This window comes from Engystomops pustulosus, chromosome 9, assembly GCF_040894005.1.
Source record: "Engystomops pustulosus chromosome 9, aEngPut4.maternal, whole genome shotgun sequence".
Classification (NCBI taxonomy): Eukaryota; Metazoa; Chordata; class Amphibia; order Anura; family Leptodactylidae; genus Engystomops; species Engystomops pustulosus.
In genome coordinates this window covers 105,309,528-105,336,959 of record NC_092419.1, presented here as the reverse complement: position 1 = coordinate 105,336,959, position 27,432 = coordinate 105,309,528, and the positions used below count along the sequence as shown (strand labels likewise).

Here is a 27,432-nt window from a genome sequence, read left to right as displayed (position 1 = left end):
GTCGGGATATTTATTTCCATTTATTCATCTGTTGTATATGTTCATACGTGGTCACTTGATGACGAGGATGCTGGGAGTAGTTGTTCCTCAGCTGCTGAAGATCCTCCAATGTAAAGAGGGTTTCTAGCTTTATCCTGATGAAGTGTCAGTGTATATGGAAAGGGTTTGTAAAAGTCCAACTTCTCATTTTTCTTTTTATAAAGTCTCTGCTTGCTGTCAGTGAATAGAGTATATTATACAGCTGAGGGTTTGTTACATTTTATATCCAGTCTAAATAAGTAAATGCATCGGCTGGGAAAATTTAGCTCCTGTCCTGATGGTTTGCTACAATGTATCAGTGCAAGTACAGATGATGATAAACTGGATGCGATTGTAACAACCCCTCAGCTGTAAAAAGTATTAGGTTTGAAGTCATGCGAAGGTCATGAATGTTTCACTCACAGCGAGTAGAACTCTGGGTAACGTGGTGAGGAGGGTGTATGGGTACGGGGCCCAGGGCCGGAGCCGCCTCCGTCATTCTTCTCTCGTGGATTTGGCGCATGGTTTATTTTCACCAATAATAAATCTCTTTTTAAAGGCAACACATAATAATACCGCCCTAGGTGTGACCGGCACAGTCTTGTTTTACTGCCTGCTGTGATTCCGTCATCCCTGCCCAGTATCATCAGCGAGGCGCTGCCCTATGCACACCGTGTCTTGTACTTCATAGAGGGCTGCATTCAGTCTCCGGAGCTGCGCTCAGACACAAAGTCTTATCAATATCCCAATCATCAGAACAGCGACCGAGGAGATGAGAGCCAGGGACCTGCGCAGGACAAGCTGCTTCCTGGAGAGGGGGGTATAGGTAACCCTGATCTGGGGGGACTCTAGGGGGTCCTCCGGTTTCTGGTCATTTTCTGTGTCTGTGGGGGTCAGTGGTCTTGGCTCCTCTGTGACCTCTGCAAAGGAGAAGAGAAATAATTGTGATATTTGGAAAACATTTGGATTCGTCCCTCCCCCACCCTGGGAGTTAGTTACCGGTGAGGGCGGCTCCCTGGTAAATGGCCGCCTTGTTGTGTAAGTCCCGTGTCATGCGGACCCTCTGCTTCACCCTCGCCTGTGCCTGGAAGAAGAATACGGGTGACATCATAGCGCACACCATCACCCACCCCTCAGAGGTCGTGGGCACCCACCTGCTGCGACGCCTTCTCCCAGTCTATCCGGAAGACGAAGATTAGGAAAGTGATGACCTGCAGCAGAGCGCAGAGGAGGATCCCCAGCCAGAACCCTGAGACAGAACAAGGTTATCTGCAGGACGCCATGACATCACTGCCAGCCATACTGACAGCTCAGCTCCTCCCCTTCTGTCATTCTATAGAATGGATCTGACCATAGTTCCACAGGTGCACCCCTTGTTATAACCCTGGTCACATGATGTCACACAGGTGCACCCCTTGTTATAACCCTGGTCACATGATGTCACACAGGTGCATGGCTCATTATAAGAATACAATACTGCTATTGGCAGACAAAGATACCCATATCCGGACAAAAAATATATTATTAACACATAATAAAACTTAGCGTTTATTAGTCTCAGAATTAAGAGAGTATATTATTTAGTAGCGTTGCTACCAAGTGCTCAAAAGGAAGATGTGTTAAAAACACAGTAGGGTAGGCTCATTGAGTCACAAATGGAGCGTTCATGAGTTGTAGGTCAACCTCTTATGAACGGCAAATAGAGTATGAACAATGACTGGGATATCAGTGTTGTAGTGCTCAAAGGACAGGTGTCCCTACTATATTGGCAGTGTATTTGTATCTCTGTGAGAGCTCCTGCTGAGGTATGGTGGCAAGTGTATATCTGTTTGTCTGTTGCCAGACACTACAGTACTGCGTGTTTATACCATCAGAGTATCTTAGGGGAACATTATTAGATTGCAAAGTATGACCATAATAGTTGTTGGTCCTCTGGAGACAGATACTGGTTGGTCATATATTATGACCTGAGCTCTACACTGTAGAAGGACGATATTGATTTAGTGTCTAGATAGAATTCTACACTGTCCCTGATAGATCATTATTCGTAGTCGCTAATGTATGAACTAGCTTAGAGCCTAACCTAACTGCTCATTAAAAGAGATACACTTTAGCCCCCCGACATGTTTCACCAGCAAGCTGGCTTCATCAGGGGTAGGGCTATTAGCCCTACACTTATTACCATACCTAAGCAGGAGCTCTCAGAGATACAAATACACTGCCAATATAGTAGGGACACCTGTCCTTTGAGCACTACAACACTGATATCCCAGTCATTGTTCATACTCTATTTGCCGTTCATAAGAGGTTGACCTACAACTCATGAACGCTCCATTTGTGACTCAATGAGCCTACCCTACTGTGTTTTTAACACATCTTCCTTTTGAGCACTTGGTAGCAACGCTACTAAATGATATACTCTCTTAATTCTGAGACTAATAAACGCTAAGTTTTATTATGTGTTAATAATATATTTTTTGTCCGGATATGGGTATCTTTGTCTGCCAATAGCAGTATTGTATTCTTTCAAGTAAAAATCCCTGCCGCGACATTTGGTCCATCTCTTTATAATAAAATTTGGCTCATTATAACACACAGCTCTCAGTACTCTGTGAGATAATGAGTCATGCACCTGTGTGACATCACATGAACAGGGATATATTAGGAGCCGTGCACCTGTGTCACATAGGAGGATTGGGATTAGAAACAAATACCTATTATGCCGATTTTAGCCGCAAACATCAGGGAGATTCCCACTGGTAGACCAATGACATAGTAGCCAACAGCATGAAATATGGCGCCAATCTTCTGCTTTCCTGTACCACGCAGAACACCACCGCACGTGGCCTACAACAGAGCGAAACGTGACAGGAAGTGTTGTCCTAGGAACCTAACATCAATTAATCAGTTTCGATGTAAAAAGAAATGTAATTCTCACCACACATCCATCAAAGAGATGACTTCCAGCATACACAGGAAGAACATAGCTGACCAGCTTCACTATACCCCTGCACAACACAGAACATGTTACATCACTACATAATATCTACACTGCAACCTCACTACATGCAACTGTACTAATCCCCAGTCACACCCTGTATTATACTCCAGAGCTGCACTCACTATTCTGCTGCTGGTGCAGTCACTGTGTACATACATGACATTACTTATCCTGCACTGATCCTGAGTTACATCCTGTATTATACTCCAGAGCTGCACTCACTATTCTGCTGCTGGTGCAGTCACTGTGTACATACATGACATTACTTATCCTGTACTGATCCTGAGTTACATCCTGTATTATACCCCAGAGCTGCACTCACTATTCTGCTGCTGGTGCAGTCACTGTGTACATACATGACATTACTTATCCTGTACTGATCCTGAGTTACATCCTGTATTATACCCCAGAGCTGCACTCACTATTCTGCTGCTGGTGCAGTCACTTTGTACATACATGACATTACTTATCCTGTACTGATCCTGAGTTACATCCTGTATTATACCCCAGAGCTGCACTCACTATTCTGCTGCTGGTGCAGTCACTGTGTACATACATGACATTACTTATCCTGTACTGATCATAAGTTGTTCATACTAAATAATAAAAAAAAATTAATTAAAAAAAAATCTGAATCAGACAAAATGAAACCAAGATCAAAGCCCTCTTTTTATGGGATCCATTAAATCAACTAAATCAGATAAATATGGAGTTTTCCCTAAAATTCCTTCTATTACATATAATCAGGGACATGTAGAAGCTCAGGATTGCAGGGTGAGGGGAGGATATTCTCCAGACAAGACCAAGGACATCCTGAGCCAATGATAAGGCGAAACCTTGGGGAGAATCTGCTCTTTAATAGACAGTACGTGGCTACACATTTAAAGGGGCAGAGCTCCACTCACTCATCTGATGTGAATACATAGCCGATCACATTCTTCAGGCTGACCAGCAGAATAGAAGACGCCAGGGCACAGGTTTCTGTAGATAAAACAACAGTAAATAAGTAATGTTATTCACCACAACAGCACAGAATATTTAAGGCAAACTTTCAACGAATATTGATATATAGCAGTAACTTCATATCCGGAGGAGGTTGGAGAAGCATGGGAGGTCACAAGCCGAGCTCTCAGCAGCACAGAGTATTTCAGCAGTAGGGTGTGGTTACCTGTCATCAATAAGGCGACAACCATTGACTTTTTGGCTTGTATGATATCTCCTGCCCCCAGGGCGTGACCCACCCGGACGCTGGCAGCAATGCTGAACCCCAATGGCACCTGCAGAGCGGAAACAGTGCGGCATTATAATACCAGGGCAAGCAATGACCTAGGGTTGCACAATGCTTAGAAATCTCGGTACTTGTGCGATACTTTCAAAGCCAGAATGGTTCAATACCGGGTTTCTGTTACTTGTGGTACTGATTGACTTCCACAGACTCTTTGTATCTGTCTGCAGAGCAGACATCGGGCAGGGAATCCTTTGTGTAGAAGTCTCAGGTTAGCGGCAGTGCAGGGACCACGTCATTAGGGAAATATCAGAACTGTCCCTATATGGAGTCTCTACATCTCCCAGGGCTTCCCCAGAGCAGACATCGGGCAGGGAATCCTTTGTGTAGGTGTGTCAGGTTAGCAGCAGTGCAGGGACCACGTCATCAGGGAGATATCACAATCTGCCCCTATATGGAGTCTCTACATCTCCCAGGGCTTCCCCAGAGCAGACATCGGGCAGGGAATCCTTTGTGTAGGTGTGTCAGGTTAGCAGCAGAGCAGGGACCACGTGACCAGGGAGATACCACCATCTGTCCCTATATGGAGTCTCTACATCTCCCAGGGCTTCCCCAGAGCAGACATCAAACAGGGAATCCTTTGTGTAGATGTGTCAGGTTAGTGGCAGAGCAGGGACCACGTGATCAGGGAGATATCACCATCTGTCCATATATGGCAGTGATGGCGAACCTTTTAGAGACTGAGTGCCCAAACTATGACCAAACTCACTTTAAAAGCAAAGTGCCAACATGGCAATTTAAGCAGTAACATGTTGCTACCTGTTATGTCACGGCTTTTAATTGCATCTGTGTCCTGAGAACACCAATACAGTTTAAAGAAAGAGTAGAAATTCAGATGATCATTGTAGCTTCCTTCCAGGGGCCTCTGAACTGGAAGAATTGTGGGGTCCAGAGCAGCAGCTCCAATAATAACGCAGCCTTGTCTGCACCTCCTTGCTCCTTCTGTAGTCCCAGGCAGCTAAGTATGTGTAGCTTTAGAATAGCACTGATCACAGCACATCCTGGGTGGCCAGAGACTGCAGGAGGAGGTTTTGAATCTTGTCCGAAAACTCTGTGCTGGGGTGATAGCCTGGGTGCCAACAGAGAGTGCTCCAAGTGCCACCTCTGGCACCCGTGCCATAGGTTCGCCACCGCTGATATATGGTCTCTGCATCTCCCAGGGCTTCCCCAGACACAAGGGGGTATATTTATCATACACCAGCACTTGTGAATAAAGACCTTGGGGCATATTTATCAGGGCCTCTGCACCATTTCAGTTTCTTTGGATCTCTATTCAATTTAATTAAATTATTTTTTGCCCAACCCGGGATTTGAACCCACAACCTCCACACTCCACCTGCTATAGAGCAGTGATGGCTAACCTATGGCACTGGTGCCAGAGGTGGCACTCGGAGCCCTTTCTGTGGGCACCCAGGCCATCACCAGAGATGACTCCAGGTATCTTCCTGCGGTCCCAGACAGCCCAGGACTTGCTGTGCACAGAGCTATATTAAAGTGACAGCTCTACCTGGGACTATTTCCTGCTTTATTGGTGTCCTCAGGTGTTGGTATCAATGAAAACTGTGACAGAGAAGGGAGTATAAATCACAAATTAAATTTCTGTGTTGGCACTTTGCGATAAATAAGCGGGTCATTGTTGTAGTTTGGGCACTCGGTCTCTAAAAGGTTTGCCATCACTGATCTAGAGCGACAGGACAGAGCCTCTCTCCACTAGGCTATGGGCTTAGTTGTATCTATGGGAGGATTTTATGTAACCGAGCTTCACTGTTACACTGTAACACAGGCTCCATGCACTGGTATATAGAGAGGGATCTTCTCAGAGATTATTATTAATGAGATTATAATTATTGAGATATTATTATTATTATTATTACTATTTAGTATATTAGTTTATATTATCATTACCAGACAACTTGTACATCACATATACTACACTGTCATAAAGCACTAAAGCTTCTCCTGCCAAATCACTGGTGACTGTTACTGATCACATGTGTTTCAATGGAAATGCAAATGCGATCAGACTGAACCCCGCCCCCAGACATTTCTAAATGCAGTGTAAACGCCCCATGTGACCGCACCCTAAACATTCAGATAATAATTTTTTCCTTTTCTTGAAGTATCGAGTATCGCAATGCTTTTCTGGGTATAGTATCGCACTCAAAATTCTGGTATTGGTTCAACCCTACAATGACCTGCTGGGGTCACAGTTCACAAGGTCAAGGGGTTCTCAGCTCTCACCATGAAGACTATAGTCGCCATCTGATAAATAATCGTCTGTGCCCCGAGATCTTCCACACTGAGGATTCCTGCAGAAACATAAATGTATTATAACATTGCACTAGTGGAGTCCACCGTGTGTTATGTCTTGTCCCTGGAGAGATGTGTAATCAGACCGCTGTATAGGTTAGAAGCAGCAGGACTGTGGAACATGGATTTATACTAAGCTTCTAAACATACACTGGAGAGGGGGTCCTCACACTGTTGTGCTCTGTGCTGTCTGCAAACAGTGATCGGTATTGTTCCTGGAGAGATGTGTAATCAGACTGCTGTTTATGGTGTTAGTAGCAGCAGAACTGTGATATATGGATTTATAATCCAAGGTGGAGCTTCTCCAAATGCAATGAGAAGTGTGTCCTCACACTGCTCCTCTTCAGTGTTAGGTTTTGTCCCTGGAGAGATGAGTAATCAGATTGCTGTTTATGGTGTTAGTAGCAGCAGGACTGTGATATAAGGATTTATATTCCAGGATCGTAGATGGAGGGGGCATATTTTCTTACTGCTGTCTTTTTACCTCTCCACATTAAACTGCTCTGACTGCTTAATACAGAAGTCATAGTTTATGGAAAGGGCTGTGGTGAAGAGTAATATAGAGAGCACAGAGCACAGCAGTGTGAGGACAGGCCTCCAGTACATAAATCCATATTCCACCTGCTGCTAACAACATACTCACACTCACCAGTATTTACACCACTGTGGATAAGGGGTAGGGATAGATTCTTTACTCACCTGACAATATGATCCCAATTTCGAACGCCCACCACTCTATACAGACCATGAGCATGCTGGGAATGGCGAGACGGATGAAAGATCCCCAGTCCTCGAAACAGGCAATGGACCACCCTGGGGGGAGCGGCAGGGAGACTTCTCTCATTATGCTTATTATTTACATCAATATTCATTTACTATTCCTTTTTTTACCTAGTTCAAGATCTCTGCTTGCTGACAGTGAATACAGAGAAAGGGTGTAAGTGTATCTAGTCTAGACAATGTTCTACCATTGAAATATTTTGGAATTGAAGCTGGTACCTGCACTGGTACATTGTAACAAATTATTAAGAAGCTGGAGAGATCGGGGCTCCCAGGAGCCGATATTTTTAATGGATGTAACAAAGCATCAGTGGTGGGATGTGTAAGGCCTGTGTAGGTTTCCCTTAAGGTAAACAATGTTTCCGTTCAAATACAACCTGCAGAGATCTGGAATATGGTGAAACTGAATATAACAGGAGCTGAAACCCCTGAATAGCCCAGAAACATCGCACCTACAGGTCATCCCATGGAATAACACTATAGTCATTCTCTGACTAACTCAAAATGGCTGATAACAGAGGACAAAAGAACAAATGCATTCATGCAGTAATCGATCATATAGATTGTGAGCTCTGCTGGTTACTACCTGCCCATGTATCCACGTAGAGCTTCTTCCACACAATGTATAAGAAGAGCAGAACCGCCTGGACGTACTGAGAGAGGGTATTGGCCCAGGCCGAGCCCCTGGGGGAGAAAAAGAAGGTTTTAAAGGGATTGTCTTGCGCAGACAAACTTGGATTCAGGACCAGACCCAGCTTTCCCATGTTCTGGATTGCCCCAAAATAAAAACAAAAAAAGAATATTTAAGCAAACATGGCATTCAGGATTGTAGGAAAGTTGTGTGACAACCTCATGGAGGCTTTTATGACGGTCATATTGGTTGTCACCCAGCTTTTCCATAATCAGTAAAGTATAAATGGGAAATCTTATTAACCACCCAGCTTTCCCAGAATCAGATAATTAACAACAAGAGGGATGAGCAGGACCTGAGTTCGTGGCTGGCACCTCTCCATGTTACTCACATCACCCCCAGGCCCAGGATGTACAGGAAGATGTAGTTGACTAATGCATTGAAGAGGTTTGCGGTGAATCCAGTTAAGACTTGAGGAAATATAATTCCCTGTAAGAAGAGACAAGATTATTGCCAGATAGAGGTAAGGAAGATTTTGCCCAAATAGAGCATCGGGAGTGACTAGAGCACAAGACATCGGGGCAGATTTATCAAAACTACAGCAAAAGGAAGAGGAGAACAGATACCCAAAGCAACCAATCAGATTCCAGCTCACATTTTATAGAGGCCCTTTCAGAAATGACAGCAGTGATACGATTGGTTGTATAGGGTACTCTCCATAAGTCTGCCCTGAACTACAGGATGATGTACAGAACCTGGTACCAGAGGAGAGACACAGGAAATAGTACCTGGTACCAGAGGAGAGACACAGGAAACAGTACCTGGTACCAGAGGAGAGACACAGGAAATAGTACCTGGTACCAGAGGAGAGACACAGGAAACAGTACCTGGTACCAGAGGAGAGACACAGGAAATAGTACCCGGTACCAGAGGAGAGACACAGGAGATAGTACCCGGTACCAGAGGAGAGACACAGGAAATAGTACCTGGTACCAGAGGAGAGACACAGGAAACAGTACCCGGTACCAGAGGAGAGACACAGGAAACAGTACCCGGTACCAGAGGAGAGACACAGGAAACAGTACCTGGTACCAGAGGAGGGACACAGGAAACAGTACCCGGTACCAGAGGAGAGACACAGGAAACAGCACCTGGTACCAGAGGAGAGACACAGGAAACAGTACCTGGTACCAGAGGAGGGACACAGGAAACAGTACCTGGCACCAGAGGAGAGACACAGGAAATAGTACCTGGTACCAGAGGAGAGATACAGGAAATAATACCTGGTACCAGAGGAGGGACACAGCAAATAGTACCAGGTACCAGAGGAGAGACACAGGAAATAGTACCTGGTACCAGAGGAGAGACACAGGAAACAGTACCTGGTACCAGAGGAGAGACACAGGAAATAGTACCTGGTACCAGAGGAGAGACACAGGAAATAGTACCTGGTACCAGAGGAGAGATGCAGGAAATAGTACCTGGTACCAGAGGAGAGACACAGGAAATAGTACCTGGTACCAGAGGAGAGACACAGGAAACAGTACCTGGTACCAGAGGAGAGACACAGGAAATAGTACCTGGTACCAGAGGAGAGATACAGGAAATAATACCTGGTACCAGAGGAGGGACACAGCAAATAGTACCAGGTACCAGAGGAGAGACACAGGAGATAGTACCTGGTACCAGAGGAGAGACACAGGAAACAGTACCTGGTACCAGAGGAGAGACACAGGAAACAGTACCTGGTACCAGAGGAGAGACACAGGAAATAGTACCTGGTACCAGAGGAGAGACACTGGAAACAGTACCTGGCACCAGAGGAGAGACACAGGAAATAGTACCTGGCACCAGAGGAGAGACACAGGAAATAGTACCTGGTACCAGAGGAGAGACACAGGAAACAGTACCTGGCACCAGAGGAGAGACACAGGAAATAGTACCTGGTACCAGAGGAGAGACACAGGAAATAGTACCAGGTACCAGAGGACAGACACAGGAAACAGTACCAGGTACCAGAGGAGAGACACAGGAAACAGTACCTGGTACCAGAGGAGAGACACAGGAAACAGTACCAGGTACCAGAGGAGAGACACAGGAAACAGTACCTGGTACCAAAGGAGAGACACAGGAAATAGTACCTGGTACCAGAGGAGAGACACAGGAAATAGTACCAGGTACCAGAGGACAGACACAGGAAGCAGTACCAGGTACGAGAGGACAGACACAGGAAACAGTACCAGGTACCAGAGGAGAGACACAGGAAACAGTACCTGGTACCAAAGGAGAGACACAGGAAATAGTACCTGGTACCAGAGGAGAGACACAGGAAACAGTACCTGGTACCAGAGGAGAGACACAGGAAACAGTACCTGGTACCAGAGGAGAGACACAGGAAATAGTACCTGGTACCAGAGGAGAGACACAGGAAACAGTACCTGGTACCAGAGGAGAGACACAGGAAACAGTACCTGGTACCAGAGGACAGACACAGGAAACAGTACCAGGTACCAGAGGAGAGACACAGGAAACAGTACCTGGTACCAGAGGAGAGACACAGGAAATAGTACCTGGTACCAGAGGACAGACACAGGAAACAGTACCTGGTACCAGAGGAGAGACACAGGAAATAGTACCTGGTACCAGAGGAGAGACACAGGAAATAGTACCTGGTACCAGAGGAGAGACACAGGAAATAGTACCTGGTACCAGAGGAGAGACACAGGAAACAGTACCTGGTACCAAAGGAGAGACACAGGAAATAGTACCTGGTACCAGAGGAGAGACACAGGAAACAGTACCTGGTACCAGAGGAGAGACACAGGAAACAGTACCTGGTACCAGAGGAGAGACACAGGAAACAGTACCTGGTTCTGTAAGTATTTAGCCTGAAGCTGGTATAAAAAGGAGGCCTAAAAGAGAGAAAAAGGGAAATCATGTAACTTGCCACCCACAACGTATACTGCCCATGTAATGTTCCTGTCCTGTACCCCCAAGTGTCAGCGTGTCCCCGTCCTGTCCCCCAAGTGTCAGCGTGTCCCTGTCCTGTCCCCCAAGTGTCAGCGTGTCCCTGTCCTGTCCCCCAAGTGTCAGCGTGTCCCTGTCCTGTCCCCCAAGTGTCAGCGTGTCCCTGTCCTGTCCCCCAAGTGTCAGCGTGTCCCTGTCCTGTCCCCCCAAGTGTCAGCGTGTCCCCGTCCTGTCCCCCAAGTGTCAGCGTGTCCCTGTCCTGTCCCCCAAGTGTCAGCGTGTCCCCGTCCTGTCCCAAGTGTCAGCGTGTCCCTGTCCTGTCCCCCCAAGTGTCAGCGTGTCCCTGTCCCCCAAGTGTCAGCATGTCCCTGTCCTGTCCCCCAAGTGTCAGCGTGTCCCTGTCCTGTCCCCCAAGTGTCAGCGTGTCCCTGTCCTGTCCCCCAAGTGTCAGCGTGTCCCTGTCCTGTCCCCCAAGTGTCAGCGTGTCCCTGTCCTGTCCCCCAAGTGTCAGCGTGTCCCTGTCCTGTCCCCCCAAGTGTCAGCGTGTCCCTGTCCTGCCCCCCAAGTGTCAGCGTGTCCCTGTCCTGTCCCCCAAGTGTCAGCGTGTCCCTGTCCTGTCCCCCAAGTGTCAGCGTGTCCCTGTCCTGTCCCCCAAGTTTCAGCGTGTCCCTGTCCTGTCCCCCCAAGTGTCAGCGTGTCCCTGTCCTGTCCCCCAAGTGTCAGTGTGTCCCTGTCCTGTCCCCCAAGTGTCAGCGTGTCCCTGTCCTGTCCCCCCAAGTGTCAGCGTGTCCCTGTCCTGTCCCCCAAGTGTCAGCGTGTCCCTGTCCTGTCCCCCAAGTGTCAGCGTGTCCTTGTCCTGTCCCCCAAGTGTCAGCGTGTCCCTGTCCTGTCCCCCCAAGTGTCAGCGTGTCCCTGTCCTGTCCCCAAGTGTCAGCGTGTCCCTGTCCTGTCCCCAAGTGTCAGCGTGTCCCTGTCCTGTCCCCCCAAGTGTCAGCATGTCCCTGTCCTGTCCCCCAAGTGTCAGCGTGTCCCTGTCCTGTCCCCCAAGTGTCAGCGTGTCCCTGTCCTGTCCCCCAAGTGTCAGCGTGTCCCTGTCCTGCCCCCCAAGTGTCAGCGTGTCCCTGTCCTGTCCCCCCAAGTGTCAGCGTGTCCCTGTCCTGTCCCCAAGTGTCAGCATGTCCCTGTCCTGTCCCCAAGTGTCGGCGTGTCCCTGTTCTGTCCCCCCAAGTGTCAGCTTGTCCCTGTCCTGTCCCCCAAGTGTCAGCGTGTCCCTGTCCTGTCCCCCCAAGTGTCAGCGTGTCCCTGTCCTGTCCCCCAGGTGTCAGCGTGTCCCTGTCCTGTCCCCCCAAGTGTCAGCGTGTCCCTGTCCTGTCCCCCCAAGTGTCAGCGTGTCCCTGTCCTGTCCCCCCAAGTGTCAGCGTGTCCCTGTCCTGTCCCCCCAAGTGTCAGCGTGTCCCTGTCCTGTCCCCCCAAGTGTCAGCGTGTCCCTGTCCTGTCCCCCCAAGTGTCAGCGTGTCCCTGTCCTGTCCCCCCAAGTGTCAGCGTGTCCCTGTCCTGTCCCCCCAAGTGTCAGCGTGTCCCTGTCCTGTCCCCCAAGTGTCAGCGTGTCCCTGTCCTGTCCCCCCAAGTGTCAGCGTGTCCCTGTCCTGTCCCCCAAGTGTCAGCGTGCCACTGTCCTGTCCCCCAAGTGTCAGCGTGTCCCTGTCCTGTCCCCCAAGTGTCAGCGTGTCCCTGTCCTGTCCCCCCAAGTGTCAGCGTGTCCTTGTCCTGTCCCCCCAAGTGTCAGCGTGTCCCTGTCCTGTCCTCCAAGTGTCAGCGTGTCCCTGTCCTGTCCCCCCAAGTGTCAGCGTGTCCCCGTCCTGTCCCCCAAGTGTCAGTGTCCCTGATTTCTTACCGGAAGCGCTGGGATGAATATGAAGACATAAACTTGAGTTAATCTATAATAAAACATGAAAGAGATGATGTAAGTGCTGGGGGTCCGGTCACATTACACATAGAAGCCCCCTGGGCTCAGGCTGTCAGCCTCTTGCCTCCATTATCCTCGCGGTGTGTGATGTAACATTGTCCCGAGTCCTTATGTGACCCGCAGGGTAATTCCCCGGTTATTGGACTTTGTGAATGGATCTACTGTGGTGAAATATGTAGAAACACTGCATGTCTTTTATAACACTTACACTTACTTACTTAGTTATTATATTAGATAAAGTGGTGATACAATGTATAGATTGTGGGGGGGGGGTCTCTCTTAAACAAAGAATACCCTCCACAGACCAACAGGGCCGTCCCATGCACGGGGACCCTCCCTGCAGCCCAGTGTCCTGCACCACTTCAGCACTCAGCATATCTGGGGTATCCCCGGAGCTCCCCCTTATATGTAATGTGTTAAGAGTCGGCACCTGGACACCTCCGGGTCTTGGCGGAAGAGGAGGAGAATCGGTTCTGTATTCACAAACAGCGCCCAGCAGGGGAAGCAGAAGAGGAGCAGGATGAGGACTCCTCTCTGCAGGACGGTACCTACCATCTTCAGGTTTTTACCACCATAGATCTGAAAGACAAATCATTTCCATAGAAATCCCCCAGCACCTCCTGCTTGTTCAGTGTCTGCCCTGCTGATTTATATTGAATTGATTAGAATTTTTAGAATTGATTTTTTTCAGATCATTCAGATATATACGGATATGCGCATTTACTTACTTGTGACATTAATGTGTCGCAGGCCCCCGCCAGCCCTGCCCCCACCGCTATGCCAGTTATATTCACCACCTGCAGATGGAATCAGAGGGCATTGATGAGGACTATACACAGGTTACATAGTTACTGTATGTGTCACTCTCATGAAGGTGACGGCTGGGGGTTCTAGGTGCCTGAGCCTCAATAATCTAGACCATATATAAATGTGAAGCAATATGATATGGAGAGTAGTCACTGACTATATAGAAGAAAATTACTTACTGCGATTGCCAATGACACAGCGTCCAGCTCCACCTTCCCCAGATGTCCACAGAATATGGAGCTCACCACACTGATCATAAATATCATCAACTGCGACAGGAACTGAGGAGAGAATCAAAACCTAGGTAATAATCTGATACCTACACCACACCGGTATAACCTGGGGATCTCCTGTATATAATGATATATGTACAGCCGGTATAACCTGGGGATCTCCTGTATATAATGATATATGTACAGCCGGTATAACCTGGGGATCTCCTGTATATAATGATATATGTACAGCCGGTATAACCTGGGGATCTCCTGTATATAATGATATATGTACAGCCGGTATAACCTGGGGATCCCCTGTATATAATGATATATGTACAGCCGGTATAACCTGGGGATCTCCTGTATATAATGATATATGTACAGCTGGTATAACCTGGGGATCTCCTGTATATAATGATATATGTACAGCCGGTATAACCTGGGGATCTCCTGTATATAATGATATATGTACAGCCGGTATAACCTGGGGATCTCCTGTATATAATGATATATGTACAGCCGGTATAACCTGGAGATCTCCTGTATATAATGATATATGTACAGCCGGTATAACCTGGGGATCTCCTGTATATAATGATATATGTACAGCTGGTATAACCTGGGGATCTCCTGTATATAATGATATATGTACAGCCGGTATAACCTGGGGATCTCCTGTATATAATGATACATGTACAGCCGGTATAACCTGGGGATCTCCTGTATATAATGATACATGTACAGCCGGTATAACCTGGGGATCTCCTGTATATAATGATATATGTGCAGCCGGTATAACCTGGGGATCTCCTGTATATAATGATATATGTACAGCCGGTATAACCTGGGGATCTCCTGTATATAATGATATATGTACAGCCGGTATAACCTGGGGATCTCCTGTATATAATGATACATGTACAGCCGGTATAACCTGGGGATCTCCTGTATATAATGATATATGTACAGCCGGTATAACCTGGGGATCTCCTGTATATAATGATATATGTACAGCCGGTATAACCTGGGGATCCCCTGTATATAATGATATATGTACAGCCGGTATAACCTGGGGATCTCCTGTATATAATGATATATGTACAGCCGGTATAACCTGGGGATCTCCTGTATATAATGATATATGTACAGCCGGTATAACCTGGGGATCTCCTGTATATAATGATATATGTACAGCCGGTATAACCTGGGGATCTCCTGTATATAATGATATATGTACAGCCGGTATAACCTGGGGATCTCCTGTATATAATGATATATGTACAGCCGGTATAACCTGGGGATCTCCTGTATATAATGATATATGTACAGCCGGTATAACCTGGGGATCTCCTGTATATAATGATATATGTACAGCCGGTATAACCTGGGGCTCTCCTGTATATACTGATATATGTACAGCCGGTATAACCTGGGGCTCTCCTGTATATAATGATATATGTACAGCCGGTATAACCTGGGGATCTCCTGTATATAATGATATATGTACAGCCGGTATAACCTGGGGATCTCCTGTATATAGTGATATATGTACAGCTGGTATAACCTGGAGATCTCCTGTATATAATGATATATGTACAGCCGGTATAACCTGGGGATCTCCTGTATATAATGATATATGTACAGCCGCTATCACCTGGGGATCTCCTGTATATAATGATATATGTACAGCCGGTATAACCTGGGGCTCTCCTGTATATAATGATATATGTACAGCCGGTATAACCTGGGGATCTCCTGTATATATAACCTGGGGATCTCCTGTATATAATGATATATGTACAGCCGGTATAACCTGGGGATCTCCTGTATATAATGATATATGTACAGCCGGTATAACCTGGGGATCTCCTGTATATAATGATATATGTACAGCTGGTATAACCTGGGGATCTCCTGTATATAGTGATATATGTACAGCCGGTATAACCTGGGGATCTCCTGTATATAATGATATATGTACAGCTGGTATTACCTGGGGATCTCCTGTATATAATGATATATGTACAGCTGGTATAACCTGGGGATCTCCTGTATATAATGATATATGTACAGCCGGTATAACCTGGGGATCTCCTGTATATAATGATATATGTACAGCCGCTATCACCTGGGGATCTCCTGTATATAATGATATATGTACAGCCGGTATAACCTGGGGCTCTCCTGTATATAATGATATATGTACAGCCGGTATAACCTGGGGATCTCCTGTATATATAACCTGGGGATCTCCTGTATATAATGATATATGTACAGCCGGTATAACCTGGGGATCTCCTGTATATAATGATATATGTACAGCCGGTATAACCTGGGGATCTCCTGTATATAATGATATATGTACAGCTGGTATAACCTGGGGATCTCCTGTATATAGTGATATATGTACAGCCGGTATAACCTGGGGATCTCCTGTATATAATGATATATGTACAACTGGTATTACCTGGGGATCTCCTGTATATAATGATATATGTACAGCTGGTATAACCTGGGGATCTCCTGTATATGATGATATATGTACAGCCGGTATAACCTGGGGATCTCCTGTATATAATGATATATGTACAGCCGGTATAACCTGGGGCTCTCCTGTATATAATGATATCTGTACAGCCGGTATAACCTGGGGATCTTCTGTATATAATGATATCTGTACAGCCGGTATAACCTGGGGATCTCCTGTATATAATGATATATGTACAGCTGGTATAACCTGGGGATCTCCTGTATATAATGATATATGTACAGCCGGTATAACCTGGGGATCTCCTGTATATAATGATATATGTACAGCCGGTATAACCTGGGGATCTCCTGTATATAATGATATATGTACAGCTGGTATAACCTGGGGATCTCCTGTATATAATGATATATGTACAGCCGGTATAACCTGGGATCTCCTGTATATAATGATATATGTACAGCCGGTATAACCTGGGGATCTCCTGTATATAATGATATATGTACAGCCGGTATAACCTGGGGATCTCCTGTATATAATGATATATGTACAGCTGGTATAACCTGGGGATCTCCTGTATATAATGATATATGTACAGCTGGTATAACCTGGGGATCTCCTGTATATAATGATATATGTACAGCTGGTATAACCTGGGGATCTCCTGTATATAATGATATATGTACAGCCGGTATAACCTGGGGATCTCCTGTATATAATGATATATGTACAGCCGGTATAACCTGGGGATCTCCTGTATATAATGATATATGTACAGCTTGTATAACCTGGAGATCTCCTGTATATAATGATATATGTACAGCCGGTATAACCTGGGGATCTCCTGTATATAATGATATATGTACAGCCGGTATAACCTGGGGATCTCCTGTATATAATGATATATGTACAGCTGGTATAACCTGGGGATCTCCTGTATATAATGATATATGTACAGCCGGTATAACCTGGGGATCTCCTGTATATAATGATATATGTACAGCCGCTATTACCTGGGGATCTCCTGTATATAATGATATATGTACAGCCGCTATAACCTGGGGATCTCCTGTATATAGTGATATATGTATAGCCGGTATAACCTGGGGATCTCCTGTATATAATGATATATGTACAGCCGGTATAACCTGGGGCTCTCCTGTATATAATGATATATGTACAGCCGGTATAACCTGGGGCTCTCCTGTATATAATGATATATGTACAGCCGGTATAACCTGGGGATCTCCTGTATATATAACCTGGGGATCTCCTGTATATAATGATATATGTACAGCCGGTATAACCTGGGGATCTCCTGTATATAATGATATATGTACAGCCGGTATAACCTGGGGATCTCCTGTATATAATGATATATGTACAGCCGGTATAACCTGGGGATCTCCTGTATATAATGATATATGTACAGCCGGTATAACCTGGGGATCTCCTGTATATAATACATGTATTTATCCTATTTAATCCTGATCATCACCTGACTGGCTTTTGTTGAGTTTGTTGGAATTATTTCTCAGCAGACAGCGCAGTATAAATTGGATGCAGACCAATTCCTGATAAACATTCTTTAGCCGTAAGGTTTTTTTTTCCAACTTAGTCCTAAGCTAAATGGCTCCTCCCAAGAGGTTGCATAAGTTTTCCTTTGCTGTTTTCAGTAAAAAAAAAAAAAAAAAAAAACGGGTTTGGCAAGTTTATACAATCCCGGGAACAGGTCATGCTTATGGTCATTTTCACACTCCATAAAAACAACCGATATAATACTGCCCCCTATGTACAGGAATATAACTACTATAATACTGCCCCCTATGTACAGGAATATAACTACTATAATACTGCCCCCTATGTACAGGAATATAACTACTATAATACTGCCCCCTATGTACAAGAATATAACTACTATAATACTGCCCCCCTATGTACAGGAATATAACTACTATAATACTGCCCCCTATGTACAGGAATATAACTACTATAATACTGCCCCTATGTACAAGAATATAACTACTATAATACTGCCCCCTATGTACAGGAATATAACTACTATAATACTGCCCCCTATGTACAGGAATATAACTACTATAATACTGCCCCTATGTACAAGAATATAACTACTATAATACTGCCCCCTATGTACAAGAATATAACTACTATAATACTGCCCCCTATGTACAGGAATATAACTACTATAATACTGCCCCTATGTACAAGAATATAACTACTATAATACTGCCCCCTATGTAAAGGGAATATAACTACTATAATACTGCCCCTTATGTACAAGAATATAACTATTATAATACTGCCCCTTATGTACAAGAATATAACTATTATAATACTGCCCCTATGTACATGAATATAACTACTATAATAATGCCACCATGTACAAGTATATAACTTCTATAATACTGCCCTCTATGTACAGGAATATAACTACTATAATACTGCCCCCTATGTACAAGAATGTAACTACTATAATACTGCCCCCTATGTACAAGAATATAACTACTGTAATACTGCCCCCTATGTACAAGAATATAACTACTATAATACTGCCCCTTATGTACAAGAATATAACTACTATAATACTGCCCCCTATGTACAAGAATGTAACTACTATAATACTGCCCCCTATGTACAAGAATATAACTACTATAATACTGCCCCCTATGTACAAGACTGTAACTACTATAATACTGCCCCCTATGTACAAGAATATAACTACTATAATACTGCCCCCTATGTACAAGAATATAACTACTATAATACTGCCCCCTATGTACATGAATAGAACTACTATAATACTGCCCCCTATGTACAGGAATATAACTACTATAATACTGCCCCCTATGTACAGGGATATAACTACTATAATACTTCCCCCTATGTACAAGAATATAACTACTATAATACTGCCCCCTATGTACAAGAATATAACTACTATAATACTGCCCCCCTATGTACAGCAATATAACTACTATAATACTGCCCCCTATGTACAGGAATATAACTACTATAATACTGCCCCTATGTACAAGAATATAACTACTATAATACTGCCCCCTATGTACAGGAATATAACTACTATAATACTGCCCCCTATGTACAGGAATATAACTACTATAATACTGCCCCTATGTACAAGAATATAACTACTATAATACTGCCCCCTATGTACAAGAATATAACTACTATAATACTGCCCCCTATGTACAGGAATATAACTACTATAATACTGCCCCTATGTACAAGAATATAACTACTATAATACTGCCCCCTATGTAAAGGGAATAGAACTACTATAATACTGCCCCTTATGTACAAGAATATAACTATTATAATACTGCCCCTTATGTACAAGAATATAACTATTATAATACTGCCCCTATGTACAAGAATATAACTACTATAATAATGCCACCATGTACAAGTATATAACTTCTATAATACTGCCCTCTATGTACAGGAATATAACTGCTATAATACTGCCCCCTATGTACAAGAATGTAACTACTATAATACTGCCCCCTATGTACAAGAATATAACTACTGTAATACTGCCCCCTATGTACAAGAATACAACTACTATAATACTGCCCCCTATGTACAAGAATATAACTACTATAATACTGCCCCCTATGTACAAGAATATAACTACTATAATACTGCCCCCTATGTACAAGACTGTAACTACTATAATACTGCCCCCTATGTACAAGAATATAACTACTATAATACTGCCCCCTATGTACAAGAATATAACTACTATAATACTGCCCCCTATGTACAAGAATATAACTACTATAATACTGCCCCCTATGTACAGGGATATAACTACTATAATACTTCCCCCTATGTACAAGAATATAACTACTATAATACTGCCCCCTATGTACAAGAATATAACTACTATAATACTGCCCCCTATGTACAAGAATATAACTACTATAATACTGCCCCCTATGTACAAGAATATACCGTATATACTCGGGTATAAGCCGACCCGAGTATAAGCCGAGACCCCTAATTTTACCACCAAAACTGGGAAAACCTATTGACTCGAGTATAAGCCGAGGGTGTAGTATACAGCCTGCCCCTCATGTATACAGCCAGCCAGCCTGCCCCTCATGTATACAGCCAGCCAGCCTGCCCCTCATGTATACAGCCAGCCAGCCTGCCCCTCATGTATACAGGCAGCCAGCCTGCCCCTCATGTATACAGCCAGCCAGCCTGCCCCTCATGTATACAGCCTGCCCCTCATGTATACAGCCAGCCAGCCTGCCCCTCATGTATACAGCCAGCCAGCCTGCCCCTCATGTATACAGCCAGCCAGCCTGCCCCTCATGTATACAGCCAGCCAGCCTGCCCCTCATGTATACAGCCAGCCAGCCTGCCCCTCATGTATACAGCCAGCCAGCCTGCCCCTCATGTATACAGCCAGCCAGCCTGCCCCTCATGTATACAGCCAGCCAGCCTGCCCCTCATGTATACAGCCAGCCAGCCTGCCCCTCATGTATACAGCCAGCCAGCCTGCCCCTCATGTATACAGCCAGCCAGCCTGCCCCTCATGTATACAGCCATCCAGCCTGCCCCTCATGTATACAGCCATCCAGCCTGCCCCTCATGTATACAGCCAGCCAGCCTTCCCCTCATGTATGCAGCCAGCCAACCTGCCCCTCATGTATACAGCCATCCAGCCTGCCCCTCATGTATACAGCCATCCAGCCTGCCCCTCATGTATACAGCCATCCAGCCTGCCCCTCATGTATACAGCCATCCAGCCTGCCCCTCATGTATACAACCATCCAGCCTGCCCCTCATGTATACAGCCAGCCAGCCTTCCCCTTATGTATACAGCCATCCAGCCTGCCCCTCATGTATACAGGCAGCCAGCCTTCCCCTCATGCATACAGCCAGCCAGCCTGCCCCTCATGTATACAGCCAGCCTGCCCCTCATGTATACAGCCAGCCAGCCTGCCCCTGTATGTTGAGCACATTAAAAAAAAATAAACTTAATTCTCACCTTCCGGCGATACTCACCCCCGATCCTTGGCGCTGCTATCGATCCCCGGCAGCGGCTTCTGTCTTCTTTCTTCTCTTGCCGGCGGAGTCGCGTCCATGCGATCTCCCCGCCGGTGCTCACGATGATGCGGTGGTGTCGCCGCTGATGATGTCACACCGCCGCATCATAGGAGATAGCATGGACGCGACTCCGCCGGCAAAAGAAGTAAGAAGACAGCAGCCGCCGGGGATCCAGAGCCACCACCGAGGATCGGAAGCCGGCGCCGAGGATCGGAAGGTGAGAACTAAGTTTATTTATTTAATGTGCTCAACTTCGGGATCGGGAGCTGCCAACGGGTATCGGGAACCGCCACCGGTGGATCCGGGCACCGGAGGGTGAGTATTACATTTTTTCATTTTTTTTATTGACTCGTGTATAAGCCGAGGAGAGGTTTTTGAGCACATTTTTTGTGCTGAAAAACTCGGCTTGTACACGAGTATATACGGTAACTACTATAATACTGCCCCCTATGTACAAGAATGTAACTACTATAATACTGCCCCCTATGTACAAGACTATAACTACTATAATACTGCCCCCTATGTACAAGAATATAACTACTATAATACTGCCCCCTATGTACAAGAATATAACTACTATAATACTGCCCCCTATGTACAAGAATATAACTACTATAATACTGCCCCCTATGTACAAGACTATAACTACTATAATACTGCCCCCTATGTACAAGAATATAACTACTATAATACTGCCCTCTATGTACAAGAATATAACTACTATAATACTGCCCCCTATGTACAAGAATATAACTACTATAATACTGCCCCCTATGTACAAGAATATAACTACTATAATACTGCCCCCTATGTACAAGAATATAACTACTATAATACTGCCCCCTATGTACAAGACTATAACTACTATAATACTGCCCCCTATGTACAAGAATATAACTACTATAATACTGCCCCCTATGTACAAGAATATAACTACTATAATACTGCCCCCTATGTACAAGAATATAACTACTATAATACTGCCCCCTATGTACAAGAATATAACTACTATAATACTGCCTCCTATGTACAAGAATATAACTACTATAATACTGCCCCCTATGTACAAGAATATAACTACTATAATACTGCCCCCCGTGTACAGGAATATAACTACTGTAATACTGCCCCCTATGTACAAGAATATAACTACTATAATACTGCCCCCTATGTACAGGAATATAACTACTATAATACTGCCCCCTATGTACAGGAATATAACTACTATAATACTGCCCCCTATGTACAGGAATATAACTACTATAATACTGCCCCCTATGTACAGGAATATAACTACTATAATACTACCCCTATGTACAGGAATATAACTACTATAATACTGCCCCCTATGTACAAGAATATAACGACTATAATACTGCCCCCTATGTACAAGAATATAACTACTATAATACTGCCCCCTATGTACAGGAATATAACTACTATAATACTGCCCCCTATGTACAAGAATATAACTGCTATAATCCTGCCCCCTATGTACAAGAATATAACTACCATAATACTGCCCTCTATGTACAGGAATATAACTACTATAATACTCCCCCCTATGTACAAGAATATAACTACTATAATACTGCCCCCTATGTACAAGAATATAACTACTATAATACTGCCCCTTATGTACAAGAATATAACTACTATAATACTGCCCCTTATGTACAGGGATATAACTACTATAATACTGCCCCCTATGTACAGGAATATAACTACTATAATACTGCCCCCTATGTACAGGAATATAACTACTATAATACTGCCCCCTATGTACAAGAATATAACTGCTATAATCCTGCCCCCTATGTACAAGAATATAACTACCATAATACTGCCCCCTATGTACAGGAATATAACTACTATAATACTGCCCCCTATGTACAAGAATATAACTACTACAATACTGCCCCCTATGTACAAGAATATAACTACTATAATACTGCCCCCTATGTACAGGAATATAACTACTATAATACTGCCCCCTATGTACAGGAATATAACTACTATAATACTGCCCACTATGTGCAGGAATATTACTACTATAATACTCCCCCCTATGTACAAGAATATAACTACTATAATACTGCTCCATATGTACAAGAATATAACTACTATAATACTACCCCTATGTACAAGAATATAACTACTATAATACTGCCCCCTATGTACAGGAATATAACTACTATAATACTGCCCCCTATGTACAAGAATATAACTACTATAATACTGCCCCCTATGTACAGGAATATAACTACTATAATACTGCCCCCTATGTACAAGAATATAACTGCTATAATCCTGCCCCCTATGTACAAGAATATAACTACCATAATACTGCCCCCTATGTACAGGAATATAAGTACTATAATACTCCCCCTATGTACAAGAATATAACTACTATAATACTGCCCCCTATGTACAAGAATATAACTACTATAATACTGCCCCCTATGTACAGGAATATAACTACTATAATACTGCCCCCTATGTACAGGAATATAACTACTATAATACTGCCTCCTATGTACAGGAATATAACTACTATAATACTGCCCCCTATGTACAGGAATATAACTACTATAATACTGCCCCCTATGTACAGGAATTTTACTACTATAATACTCCCCCCTATGTACAAGAATATAACTACTATAATACTGCTCCATATGTTCAAGAATATAACTACTATAATACTACCCCTATGTACAAGAATATAACTACTATAATACTGCCCCCTATGTACAGGAATATAACTACTATAATACTGCCCCCTATGTACAGGAATATAACTACTATAATACTGCCCCCTATGTACAGGAATATTACTACTATAATACTGCCCTCTATGTACAAGAATATAACTACTATAATACTGCCCCCTATGTACAAGAATATAACTACTATAATACTGCCCCCTATGTACAAGAATATAACTACTATAATACTGCCCCCTATGTACAGGAATATAACTACTATAATACTGCCCCCTATGTACAAGAATATAACTACTATAATACTGCCCCCTATGTACAAGAATATAACTACTATAATACTGCCCCCTATGTAAAACAATATAAATACTATATGACATGGTGCACTCTCTGAGACGCCACCACTACCCCGGATGATTGTGGGTCAGTGTCAGTGAGTTACCGCTGGTCCAGCCAGGATGAGGATCTTGTGCATCTCCTGGGGGATGGAGTCTGGGAGGATTCTCCGGATCTTCTGTGCACATCCCGTGGTGTCTGGGTCCTGCTCGGTGCTGGGTTCTCTGCCGGGGACTATGGTGACTTGGCGGCTGGTGTCCTCCTCTTCCTCCCCGTTATCCATTCCTGTTGGGATATAAGAAGAGTAAATGTGAGATATAAAAAACCTGTAGAGCTATAACTCCTATCATCTCCTGACAGCACATTGCCCCCCATTATTCAGGATCCCGGAAAAGCTAGGTGCTGGCAAATATTCTGCTCTGCAGTTGTTTGTGTATTTTGCTTCTTTCCCTTTAAAAGTATCTGAGGGATTACAATGACCTTCCGAGGCCTCTTTTTAGTAGAACTGCCTGATCACATAAATCCCGGCCCTTGTCTGAGCCGCTGCTAAATATTCCTCATATGCGGCAATGATGGGAGCTGTAATCACAGGAGGGAAGGCCGACAGGGCGCCTCAGGGAAGCTTTGGTTGTGGACTCTTCTGCGGAGCGTCAATGCATTGAGATATCACATATTACCGGAAAATACTCCCCCGCCCCCTTCCTAACAAAATCACACACATATAATGGCAGGTTCTTCCATCACATCCCCTTCCCCCTTTCCTAATATCTTGTTATTACTATCCCTCACTCAGTATTAAAGTGAATGTTAGCAGGTCTGATCAGGAAGGTTGTCCTCACACTGCTGTGCTCTTAGCACTAAGCTGCTTCATAGCCCCTCCCCTCTGCTCTGAGTAAAAGCTGTAGCAGGTTTCTTGTTAGATAAAAGCAGGAGAAAGGGCTCTGAAGCAGTTCATTGCAGAGAGTAAAGAGCACAGCAGTGTGAGGACGCCCCCTCTGATGCATTTGGAAAAGCTACAGTCCTGGACATTTAATCCATATTTCACAGTCCTGCTGCTACTAACAACATACACAATCTCCCCAGGGACAATACCTAACACTGGCTGCAGGGAGCTCAGAGCACAGCAGTGTCAGAATGTACATGGGGAAGACAATGCTGGCATATAAATACATATTTCAATCTCCTGCGGGCACTAACAACATGCACAAAGGTTTAATTACACATCTCTCCAGGGACAATGCCTAACACTGACTGCAGTCTGCATGGTCATAGGTTCCTTTTAAGGCCATTCATAACGCTACATGGGACCCCCATCAATTATGTGGCGAGGGGAATAGAGATAGAATAGAGCTCAGTTGCTGGAGGACCTTACACGTGTATATTAGAGCTAACATGGATCAATGCAATGCATAGATTCACCTGTGGTGGCGCTACAGAGTAATAGATAGCGTGTCAGTGCATTGATCACAGCTGATCGCTACTGGTCCCAGCAACAGGACCTCCTATCAATAACTTATTGTCTGGGACCCTTCTTATTAATGGGGATTGTCCCCACAGAAGTGTAATATACTATCGGACTGCCCCAGGCATGGAGAGACTATGGGCAGCAGTTGCACTAAGGGATCACCCTACAGAATAGAGGGAGAAGAGACGGAGGCTCTTACTGTGCTCCCGGCCCCTGGACGCGCTGAGCAGGGGATCTCTGTGGTCTCTGAGCGGGACAGAGGTTGTGTAGGATTTTCATGCTGGGAGGAGAGTTCCCTCCCTGAGGATTTTTAAGGTCTACCCATGCTCCTCCTTTACTCTCCCCCTGCCAAGCATGCAGCTGACGCATGGAAGCCTAACATAGGTGCCAAGTGTTAGACAGCGAAATTATAAGTGTCATTATAGAGGTATCTAACATACATAGAGCTCAGCCGCTGTATCTAAGCTGCCGTTATAGAGGTATCAAACATACATAGAGCTCAGCCGCTGTATCTAAGCTGCCGTTATAGAGGTATCTAACATACATAGAGCTCAGCCGCTGCATCTAAGCTGCCGTTATAGAGGTATCTAACATACATAGAGCTCAGCCGCTGTATCTAAGCTGCCGTTATAGAGGTATCTAACATACATATAGCAGAGCTGCTGTATCTAAGCTGCCGTTATAGAGGTATCTAACATACATAGAGCTCAGCCGCTGTATCTAAGCTGCCGTTATAGAGGTATCAAACATACATAGAGCTCAGCCGCTGTATCTAAGCTGCCGTTATAGAGGTATCTAACATACATAGAGCTCAGCCGCTGCATCTAAGCTGCCGTTATAGAGGTATCTAACATACATAGAGCTCAGCCGCTGTATCTAAGCTGCCGTTATAGAGGTATCTAACATACATAGAGCTCAGCCGCTGTATCTAAGCTGCCGTTATAGAGGTATCTAACATACATAGAGCTCAGCCGCTGTATCTAAGCTGCCGTTATAGAGGTATCTAACATACATAGAGCTCAGCCGCTGTATCTAAGCTGCCGTTATAGAGGTATCTAACATACATAGAGCTCAGCCGCTGCATCTAAGCTGCCGTTATAGAGGTATCTAACATACATAGAGCTCAGCCGCTGCATCTAAGCTGCCGTTATAGAGGTATCTAACATACATAGAGCTCAGCCGCTGTATCTAAGCTGCCGTTATAGAGGTATCTAACATACATAGAGCTCAGCCGCTGTATCTAAGCTGCCGTTATAGAGGTATCTAACATACATAGAGCTCAGCCGCTGTATCTAAGCTGCCGTTATAGAGGTATCTAACATACATAGAGCTCAGCCGCT

General features: G+C 44.7%; 1 protein-coding gene across 3 annotated transcripts; it reads right to left on the bottom strand.

The window, feature by feature from the left end:
* Positions 1-4: 4 nt before the first annotated feature.
* On the bottom strand, positions 5-26,387 carry SLC47A1 (solute carrier family 47 member 1). 3 transcript variants are annotated; one of them, XM_072125261.1, is made up of 18 exons: positions 26,292-26,387; positions 24,734-24,912; positions 13,945-14,046; positions 13,687-13,755; positions 13,389-13,537; positions 12,887-12,929; positions 10,893-10,937; positions 8,417-8,514; positions 7,981-8,078; positions 7,314-7,427; positions 6,546-6,613; positions 4,188-4,296; positions 3,925-4,000; positions 2,957-3,026; positions 2,733-2,865; positions 1,173-1,267; positions 1,018-1,102; positions 5-938 (listed from the first exon to the last, which is right to left on the bottom strand). In XM_072125261.1, the coding sequence occupies exons 2-18, from the start codon at positions 24,908-24,910 to the stop codon at positions 739-741; spliced, it is 1,731 nt and encodes a 576-aa protein (XP_071981362.1). In that variant the 5' UTR covers positions 24,911-24,912; positions 26,292-26,387; the 3' UTR covers positions 5-738. The 3 variants fall into 3 exon arrangements, with proteins under 3 accessions (XP_071981362.1, XP_071981363.1, XP_071981364.1); XM_072125262.1 differs by lacking the exon at positions 26,292-26,387 and adding an exon at positions 25,108-25,223; XM_072125263.1 differs by lacking the exons at positions 24,734-24,912; positions 26,292-26,387 and adding an exon at positions 17,967-18,111.
* Positions 26,388-27,432: the final 1,045 nt, after the last annotated feature.

Bases quoted from the DNA above. Each gene is read 5' to 3' on its own strand.
- SLC47A1 (XM_072125261.1), bottom strand. From the start codon at position 24,910: ATGGATAACGGGGAGGAAGAGGAGGACACCAGCCGCCAAGTCACCATA. The intron at 6,614-7,313 runs GTGAGTAAAGAA...ATGTTTCTGCAG, and splicing joins AATTGGGATCATATTGTCAG to GAATCCTCAGTGTGGAAGAT. The intron at 3,027-3,924 runs GTGAGTGGAGCT...TGTGTTGTGCAG, and splicing joins TATGTATTCACATCAGATGA to GGGTATAGTGAAGCTGGTCA.